The following is a 10,689-nucleotide window of genomic DNA, read 5'->3' on the forward strand; positions in this document are numbered from 1 at the left end:
GATTTATTAGTAAATAAAATATTATATAAATGCAATTAAAATATGAATTAGAACATCTCCATCCATCTGCTAATGTGATTGAGAATAAATTGTTTAAGCTTATGTGACATTTTTTAAGTATATTTTATTAGAGAGAGAATTTGCAAATTTGTTTAATTAGAAATAAGAGAGAATTTTATAGATTAAAATATTGGACTTAGTTTTTAAGTTTTGTTTCATTATTTTTTAATAAATGTAAATAAAATGAATAAATAATATATATAAAAAAATGGATAACTATCTGTGAGAGGGCATATAAGGAAATATTGAAACGGGGACAAACAGATTTTCTTCCATGAAATAGTATGAATTTAAAGTAATGTTCTCAAACAAGAAGAATTTTAGTTATATGTTATCAATTTTTTTTGAAAATACTAATTTTATAGTTATTTAACTATCATAACTGACCTTTTAAATATCAATTATGTCTAAAATATTTAGGACGTACTTGGTTTACGTGGAATAGCTATTACACGGAATAGATATTCCACCAGTGAAGAAATACATATTCTTTAAAGAGAAAAATGCGAAAAACTAAAATAAAAAAAGGAGAAAAGGGTGAAAAGCGCCAAACACGGAGAATACAGAAAAACATAGAATTGAAAGAAAACGCAAAAAACGAAAAACGAAAAAAAAAAAACAAGGAAAATGCAGAATACGAAAAAACATAGAAAAATGCAAAAGCCACATAAATAACAAAAAATATGAAAAGCGTAGAAAATGTGAAAAACAAAGAATAAAAACGTAGAATACATGAGAAAAACAAAATACATGAGAAATAGATTATACAGAAAAATGCAGAATACAATAAAAACATGGAAAATGGAACAACGCGAAAAACGTAAAAAAAACAGAAAACACGAAAAACACTGAATACAAAAAAAAACGTAGAACACAACAAAATTACAGAATACAGAAATGCAAAAAACGGAGAATACAGGAAAATGAAAAATACGGAAAAAATGCAAAAAATGCAAAAAATGGAGAATTCAAGATTAAAATGGTCTTTAAAGTTAATAGAACCAAATTGAATTTTAAGTATCAACTCAGTCATCGTAACAATATTTGATAAGTTAGTCCTAAAATACAATCGGCTGTAACACAAAACAATCAGTTTTAATACCTTGTAATACCCGAGGCTAATATGTCAAATATTGTCAATTTCAAGAGTTGATATCTAAAATTCGATTTTGAGTTAAATTAATCATGTCTGTAAACTTTAGAATCATTTTGACCCTTAATTCGAATTGTTATTGTACATCAATTTCAAGCACCACGTACATAAACCAACTCAAGCTCGAAGCCTCCATTAAAGTATACATGAGTCCTTGAGCTGCTCCAATGGCAATCTAAAGAGACAAGGGTTCAATTGTAAGATACCTCAAAACTAATCCAACATAATCAATACAAGTTACTAGGAAGGATTACGAGCATCCAACAGTATCTTAGTTTGACATTTAAGTTAAAATTTAAAGAGAATAGTTAAAAATCAACCAACAGTGACCCCTCAAATCACTAAGAGTTTTTTCATCCTCTGTATTAACAGAGAGCATCTCTCCACCTCTTAGTATCTTTAATTTATCAATAATTAATAATTTTAATGATAAAATAATAAATAAGGAATGAATATAAAGAGTATTGTTGGAGATAATATTTCCTAATCACTCTTAAATCTGTAAAAGTTAATTATTTATATTATTTTTAGACAGTGCACTAATAGTTTAGATATGCTCTAAGATAATACTACCATTTGTATAATGACTTTCTCAAAGGATAACCATATCTTCAAACATAATGAAAACATAATGAAAGCAAGACATTTTCTTTATCTATCCATAATCAAATTAGAAAAATGATAGTACATTCTTTGAGTAACAAATCCCTGGTCCCAACTAAAACAAATAACTAGAAAAATAACCCTCATTTAATCACCAGTTCAAAGAAATAAAAAACCCAATCCCGTTAATAATTCCGCCTGAGCATTGAATTTTTCAGATAAAATAAACTTAGTTAGGCCATCTCCAACCATCTACTCCATTTAACTTCATTTTTTCATACACTATCTTCAACTATAGAGTTGTTTCAGTAAAACTTCTCCAATCATCTACTCTATTTATAACTCTATCGATTCTCCTGCTACAAAGTAATTGAGGAAAAATGGTCTTACCTTCTCTATCGATTCTCCTGCTGGCGTCCTTTGAGTTTTTCCTCAACTGCTTCTATTTGTTCTACTTGTTTTTCCTCATTACTTCAATTTGTTGTAGTGTATCCACAGCTTCTTTCATAGACGGGCGGCTTTTAGTCTCGGATTCTAAACATTTTAAGCAAAGTTCTACTGCTAGTAACATAGCTTCCGATGAATATTGCCCTTCTATCCTTACGTCTATAATAGTTCTCAACATTCTCTTCAGTGGGAGAATTGGCTTCAACCAATCAACCAGGTTTTGCTGCCCCCTTGGACGCTTTCGATCTAACAACCTTAATCCTGTTATCAATTGCAGCAGCACCACGCCGAAGCTATATACGTCGCTTTTCACATATAAATGACCTGATTATGATGGCAAAACACTATGTCAGTTGATTCATATGATATGCCTCTACATATATGTTCTAAACTATACAGGTACAGTATAGCAGCATTTTACATCTCCAATTCGTGTCTTGTCATGCTATGCATGGAAAAGGTTAATTAAGTGCCCATTTATTTCCATTTTTCGGAACTTTTTTTTGCCTTTCAATACTAAACAGGAGATAGAAAGTGTTTGGTAAAATTCCAAAACAAAACAACTGATGTTTGCAGAAAAAACAACTAATATCTACTACCTATCAGCAAATAGCTAATAACAACAGCAAACAAGAAACCGCTGAAACAAACGGGGCCTAATCCTGACATCCACTATCTTGTCATTTAGTATCAGAGCTTTGACCTTAATTACAAAATGACACAAATTAATGTTGTTGACAAATATATTCAAAGATTCAAACTGCTTTTTGCCTTTCAATACTAAAGATGAGATAGAAAGTGTTTGGTAAAATTCTGAAACAACAACTAATATCTACTACCTATCAACTAACAACAACAGCAAACAGGAATAGCTGAAATAAGTGGGCCCTAAACCTGGCATCCACTATCTTGTCATTTAGTGAGTTTTGACCTTAATTACAAAATGACACAAATTTTGTTGACAAATATATTCAAAGATTCAAGCTTTACTACATATATATCTTATTACCTGTTGCAACATACTCCGGAGCAGCATAACCATACGTTCCGAAAAACATGGTTGTCACATATGAATCTCCATCTGAAGGCCCCGGTATTGCCAACCTAAAATTTGATATTTTTGCATTGTAATTCTGTAAACAACAGAAATAATAATAATAAGAATAATTGGTATACAGAACTATAAAAGTACTATTCACAGTAAGATTTCTGGAACCTTTCTCCAATTAATTTTCTTTTCTTTTAGCTTCAGAACGAGAACTTACGCCATCAAGCAGAATATGTGAAGGCTTGATAAATCTGTGAATAATTTTTTTCTCTCTATGAAGAAAATCAAGACCTCGAGCTGCTCCAATCGCTATCTTGATCCGCATGTCCCAAGACAAAGAATTATCTGAACATAGAACAATCCAATAATCAAAGAAGCTACCAGGATTAAGCTGAGCCCATGTATATTCTCAAGTTTTTTTTAACTTGTTAAAAAAATTATTGTCCAATCCAAGCCTATTAATTCTTTTCTTAACCTCTGTGAATAACTCTTTTCTTAGTAATCCTTACCTGTGAACAGATTATTTTCCAAGCTTCCCCTCTGCATAAATTCATACACAAGAAGTAATTTTCTATCCTCCAAACAATATCCTAGAAGTTTAACCAAGTTTGGATGTGACAGGGTTCCAAGAAAGATAACCTCCGACTGCATTATCAAATTAAAAACTGAATACAATTAGCATAATGTCAAGGATCATAGACATTCTACATTATAAATTTAGTTGTAAATTATACAAAATTATATAATATAACCGATGTAAGAATGAATACCCGCCACTTTGTGACCATTTGCAGACTTTCTGAGTTCAATATCTTGATTGCAACTGGAATTCCAATGCTGGTTTCGAAGGGTGCAAAAGTATTTTCATCTATCCAGCCTTTATAAAATTTACCAGAACCTCCTTCACCCAACAAATCATCTGGTCTAAAATTCTTTGTAGCAATCTTCAAATCAGCAAAGGAGAAACATTGACAATGCAGATACCCCTTACAACTAGCAAAAGAATCAATAATACAATATGAATTTGAAGTGCTATATTGATGACTGGGCTATGAAGATATAATAAATTTAGAAGAAGAAAAAATTACAGTAGTAAAATTATCTATTTTGAGTCATATCTAGACCCTGTTTGACAAATAGTTTTTTGGGGTAAAATTAATTTGAGTGAGGGTTAAAAATCAGTTTCAACAGCCTCTTAGTGGCTCCTCAAATCACTAAGAGCCACTTCATCCTCTCTATTAATAGAGAATCTCTCTCCACCTCTTAGTGTCTCGCAACTTCATTTTTTATTAAGGCCTAATACACAAATAACCCCCCTGAACTTGTCCAAATGTTGCAACTGCCCCCCAAACTTTCAATTGTAATAACTTACCCTTCAAACTTGTCCAATTGTAAAATATAACCCAACTGCAACTGAAGAAACATGTGAAATACAAAAGCTGCAATGCTCGTGGAGTGTGATAATCAGATCTTTGGCGTGATACGAATCCGGGGAAATATTTTTACGGTTGCTTCAAGTACGAGATACAAAAATTCCCAATATGGGGTTATGTTTTACAATTGGACAAGTTTAAGGGGTAAGTTGTTACAATTGAAAGTTGGAGGGGGAAGTTGCAACATTTGGACAAGTTCAGGGGTTATTTGTGTATTAGGCCTTTTATTAATAATTTATTATTGAAGAGTCTCTCTCTTTCATTATTAGTAGATAGAACAATAATTAATAATTTTAATGATAAAATATAAATAAGGAGTGGATATAAAGAGTATTGTTGGAGATGATATATTTTAGTCACTCTTAAATCTCTAAAGAGTCAATTATTTATATTATTTGTAGAGTGTGCACTAAGAGTCTCTTGGAAATGCTCTTATTGAGTCCAAAAAGCTAATTTGGAAAAAGTTGGTTTAGGAGCTTGTTCAATTAGCTTATTGCTCCATTCCTTTTGAAGGACATTTTTACCCCTAATTACTACTATTTAACTACAAATAAAGGCTTTACCATGTCCTTATTTGTCATTTTATAGAAACCACTATTAGCAATCAGCTAAGTTTTAACAGACAAGTTTAATCAACTAACCAAATAGGTAATCAGCTAACAACTATTTGACAAACAGAGCCCTAGTACGAATTTGGAAAGAAAGCGATATCAAGTATCATAAATGCAATTAAAAGCATAAGAAAAGAAAGTTTACCTCATGATAGTTGTATTAATATCTCCCATTAATGAATATAACCTTCCATTTATTTCTAATTTCTCCAGTTTAGGCGTCCTCAACAATCCATAAGAGAAAGATTTCATCTTATTGCATTGATTAAGTTTCAAACATTCCAATGAAGGCAACTCAATCTCATCAATCCCAACCATGAAAATCATAAGGTTGGGTATACGTTGAAGTTCCAAAAGCTTCAGTTGTGGGAATACAATTTTGTCTTTTATCTCATCTTCATCATCTTTTACAACTATTTCTTCCATCTTCTCACAACGACTGATATATAACTTTTGTAGTTGAACCAAAAGTTTGGCTACTCGAGACGAGAAAAGATATAAATTGGAACATTCTGATAAAACAAGAAGTTGCAAGTTCTGAAAGGCAGTAATTTTTGGTAGAATGTGAAACCATATATGAACTAAGTTTCGCAGACCATACAACTCTAACTCTTTCAAAGAATCAAAGGCTCTAGAAATAGCATAGTTTTCTTCAAACCAAAATACAACTTTTACTGCATCACAAAAAGCTATTTTGAGTCTTTTCAAATTTCGCAACCATTTTTCCGCCAATTTGGATGTAAATGCAGTGTACATCTTCATATGGTCAATTACATCCTTGTTCTCTATAACTGAAACCTTCCAAACAAAAGAAACATAAAATGAAAATTATTAATAAAATGAAACACACACACAATGAGACTATTCTGTTTAAAAAGAGTTCTCCCATCAGATCTTAAATCTTTTAGTTATTAAATGATCTTAAATCATATAATAGTATTGCATAGCCTTTTAAATTAATAATAAAGACTATATTCACTTTAATTTTTAATCATTAAGTGATTTTCAATTAATATAAGAGATTTTAATTCCCAAGTTATATTTAATTTTACTCTCCAATAAAAAAAGAAGGGCGGCCCGGTGCATTACACGTCCCCGCTAAGCGAGGGTTCGGGGAGGGTAAGTTGTTGGGTATACCTGTTTGTGGGAATTAAGTTGTTGGGTATCACTTTTTTGTAGTTTTGCTCCGCTTGTTGAGGTAGATGGTGCACAAATGAGTTCCTCATCATCATTGCAACTCTCATTGAATATTAATGTGCTTTTACTTGTTGGAGAAGGCTTGGAATATCCATCACATGTACTAATTGATCCCTTCGCATAATTTGATACAATCTATCAATGAGAAAATCACAACTCCAATTCAAATAATGTCAATGATTCATATTTTATTTTTGTAGAAAAAGCTAACAAGAATAAACAAGTAATGACTGTGAAAGATCTTGTGTTTTTACCTTATTAGTTGTCAAGGATTCATTGATGTCATCGTGAACTCCATTAATCATATTATCCTTCTGTACCAGAAAACTAATCAGCATTGGAAGTGAATGCAAATCTAGATTTTCAATAGAGCAAAGTTTATAGGGGATGTTGTCCTCCTCATCGTCAAAGATAATTTCCTCTATTTCTTTACAATCAAGTATCTCTATGCTTTTTAGCATCAATCCTCTAACAATTGATAAAGGAAATACATATTTCAATTTATGACAGAACCTTATGCTTATGTGACTCAACCATGGAAAAGTTGTCCATCTTCCATGACATATTTCTTTCAAATTAGGTAACATTGATAAATAGAGACACTCCAACTTCCTAAACAAACAATCACCTTCGGACATGATTTGCATTTTTTTTGTATCAACTACGTACTCAAGTTCATCACATTCAGAAATAATCATCTTCCTTAATTGCGAAAAGTCATTCTGTTCTAGCTGGTAGATAACATTCTTCAGATTTCTCACTCTTATCAAACTCAAGTCCTGAGTTCTACTCATCAAATTACAAATACCACTTTCTTTGATATCACCTGCTTCACCTGTGAGTTGCAGCTCATTTATTGAACCTTTGCCAAATGGTTGATATTTAAGATTATTTGGCACAATAATTTTAAACTCTCGAATTTTTTCGAATACCGGTGACTTTTTAGGAAAAATTGAAGCTTTTGGTACACTGATTTGTAATGCATTTAGTGAAAGAGATACTATCTCAGTCAGACTTGCATTGATTCTCTCCCCATCATGTATCCCACTAATGTTCGCATTGATTCTCTCTTCATCATCAGAATTATCTTCTATCCCTGATTCCCATTCATCATATTCATCATATTGTTTTGGCTTACATCCCCACCCTTTGAAGCTTAATGGAAAATACAACTCTTCTAGTTTGAACAATCTTGACAATACACCTGCTGGAATGTATGCAATGTTCATTTTCCTTAAGTCGAGCAACCTCAGATTCTCTAGTTGTCCCATCTCCCTAGGAATATCCGTCAAACGTAAGACAAAAATTGAAAGAAATTCCAAATTTATCAAACCACCGATCCAAGACATATCTTCAACCTTAAGTGCTTTCAGACGCAATGTTCTAAGATTCCTCAGCACATTAAGAGATTGTGGTAGTGATGGGACGTCCAATGATAGAACACGAAGCTCTTTCATTCCTTCAAAGAAGTCAACTGGAATGCTTTGTGAATCTTCTCTATATTGAAGTTGTAGCAGAGTAAGCTTTGGCCACTTCAAATCAACAGGGTGCTCATTGACTTTTTTAAGTACAAGTGAAAGTCCATAGCAATCTTTATATGAAACTGACTTTGACCACTTTTCTATTATAATCTCTCTGTGAAATACCAATCGAATCCTTGAGGGAATCGACCTTGCTAAATCACGTCCCCCATCTAGCATTTTTACATACTGATTGCAGGGTTCATCTTTCTCATTAGCAAGCCTAATTATGCCCCCAACTTTTTTACGGAGGTATCTTTTATCATTAATCATTGAAATGATGTCATGGACTCTACATCTTGCTGCAAACATATCATGAACATCTTCAAACAACTCTAAGCCCATCCCATATATGACCAAATCTTCTACTTGTATTCTATAATCATCAGGAAAGATGCTACAGATCAAAAGACATACCTCTGCCTCTGTTGGTAGAAATTTAGACTTGTACCTATGTAGAGGTATGCAATCTGAGCTACATGCCAAATCATTTGATTTTAACTCCATTCGTAACCAAATTAACTTTAACTTGTTTTTCAATTTGTTGGTAGCAGAAGCAATTGCAATAGATAAGCCACCATGTTCATCTGTAATCTGTCTTTCCATTTGATGCAAATTCGGATGGCAGCAAAACTGGCTGTCAAAAGTTATACTTATAAACTAACCAACTACATATTGAAAATGAATTTCCAATAAATCAATCAAAATTACAGTATCAATTTACCTAGAAGTTTGATTTCTAGTTCAGCTTCCACTTCTAATAATCAACATACAGTGTCAAACCTTCAATATAGTGGCTAAATCTAGAACAAAAAAGCAGAGAATGAAAAAGAGAAAGAAAATAAACTGATTAAGTACTAATAATTAACTTCCCAGTGATAATCAATCAAATTAGGATTTAGGATTTAGGATTTCACCTAGAAATATCTGTGGCCTTGTTGACTTTCACCTTCTGCTTGTAGAATACTCAGCAAAATTAAGCTGATCCAATGGATGAATGAAGAAGAAAGAGGCAGAGAATACTGAAAAGGAGGAGAATAAGAGATTTGTAGAATTAGGTGAAAGCTACGAATGATTTCCAATGGAAAAAGATACGGTCAATCGTCAATGGAAGCTTAAACGTTGACAAAATAAAATATTTATTAATAATAATTTAACCTTGAAGTTCCAATTAATCAGTCAGATTATGGCTATAAACAGTCTAATTAAAATTAAGCTTCATGGAAACATACATTTCTTCCCGATTCAATATTCAACTCAACTGAGAAAAATGAATTTATCAAAAAGTAGCAATAGAAAGTTCAAAAGAATCATCAATCACTGCTCACCTGGCCTTTGGAACAATCCTTCTGTTTATCAGTTCCGTGAAAATAAGAGTCGAATTTGATGCAAAGAGCTGTGAAGCATTCAAACCCGAATGAATTTGATGCCGACAGACTACAAATTTTGGTCATTACCGAGTTTGAGTTTGAGTTTGAGTTTGTTTTCTTGTGGCGGGTGAAGGGGAAAATTTCTCCGATCGACTCAAATGGGGCTTCAAGCCAATCAAATCAAGCCCAAAAGGCTGACTACCAATCCATCCCAAGTTTATTTTCTAGAAATAGTTTTTTTTTTTTTTTTTTAGATAAATTTCATTAATGAGCCATGGAATGGTAAAAATTCAGTACAAAAAACATCAAAAATAGGTAAGACTAGAATAATGGTTAGCCGCCCGAGCCAAGGCATGGGCAAAGCTGTTTGCTTGTCTTCTAATAAAGCGGATAGAAAAAATGTTGTTCAGTAACAAGGCGGACCGACATTGTGTTATAATGTCTCCAAACTCAGAAAAATCCTCCCTCCTAGATGGATGGCATTGACGGTTTCTAGCGAGTCAGTCTCAAATATCACATTATTAAACCTCAAATCGCTAACCCATTTGACAGCACTTAGCAAAGCCCAAGCTTCCCCTTCTCTGGTTGCCATCACTCTTTCAGTCCTTGCGATTCTGGCGTGCAGAAAATCCCCCTCAAAATTCCGGATTACCGCTCCGCTGCCCGTTACCCCAAGCACGGTGAAGAAACTAGCATCGGAGCAGCAAGACAACGAACCAGACGGTGGACGGTGCCACTTCCTCTCGCAATCCGACAAGGTACCATTCTCGCCTCCTTCATTTCTTCGTTTTCTTGTAATTTTCCACTCCTCCAAAACACTCCTGCTGTCACGTATAATCATCGATGGAGTTTTATTCAGTTGTCGCCAAAATTTCTCATTCCGGGCATGCCACCAATTCCAAAGTATCATCATAAACAGCTCTAATTGCCTCTTGTCTCTGATCCTTCACATTTTAAAGAAGAAATCCGCGAAATTAGCCGCATCCTCCCCTGATAACTTGCTGGATCCGCTTAGATATTCTTTGCCGGAGTTACCTGCAAAACAAAACCGGAGACAGGATCTCCGGGAAAACTCTCCGACGATCAAGTCAGTTTTTGTAGAAATGAGTCTATAATTTAGCAATAGCTTTGTGGGAAAAAATGTGAACGTACCTCCCCCCTTATTCTTAAGGCCTTTTATAGGTGTTTTTTGGGTAACCGCCGAGGGCGGTTACTCCTTAGTGGGCCACGTTCTGAGGGCGGTTACC

The 10,689-nt window shown here is 33.4% G+C and overlaps 1 protein-coding gene across 2 annotated transcripts; it reads right to left on the bottom strand.

Annotated features, from left to right (window-relative positions):
* Positions 1 to 1,027: 1,027 nt before the first annotated feature.
* On the bottom strand, positions 1,028 to 9,583 carry LOC136209507 (uncharacterized). Of its 2 annotated transcripts, XR_010677569.1 has the most exons (12): positions 9,401 to 9,583; positions 8,990 to 9,094; positions 8,797 to 8,875; positions 6,807 to 8,709; positions 6,493 to 6,687; positions 5,501 to 6,153; positions 4,082 to 4,304; positions 3,821 to 3,956; positions 3,529 to 3,656; positions 3,273 to 3,396; positions 2,207 to 2,587; positions 1,028 to 1,388 (listed from the first exon to the last, which is right to left on the bottom strand). XR_010677569.1 is itself a non-coding variant. In XM_066000985.1 (11 exons), the coding sequence occupies exons 4-11, from the start codon at positions 8,676 to 8,678 to the stop codon at positions 2,268 to 2,270; spliced, it is 3,651 nt and encodes a 1,216-aa protein (XP_065857057.1). In that variant the 5' UTR covers positions 8,679 to 8,709; positions 8,797 to 8,875; positions 8,990 to 9,094; positions 9,401 to 9,583; the 3' UTR covers positions 1,846 to 2,267. The 2 variants fall into 2 exon arrangements, 1 of the variants encoding a protein (XP_065857057.1); XM_066000985.1 differs by lacking the exon at positions 1,028 to 1,388 and having other exon boundaries at positions 1,846 to 2,587.
* Between the last annotated feature and the right edge of the window lie 1,106 nt (positions 9,584 to 10,689).

This window comes from Euphorbia lathyris, chromosome 10, assembly GCF_963576675.1.
Source record: "Euphorbia lathyris chromosome 10, ddEupLath1.1, whole genome shotgun sequence".
NCBI lineage: Eukaryota > Viridiplantae > Streptophyta > Magnoliopsida > Malpighiales > Euphorbiaceae > Euphorbia > Euphorbia lathyris.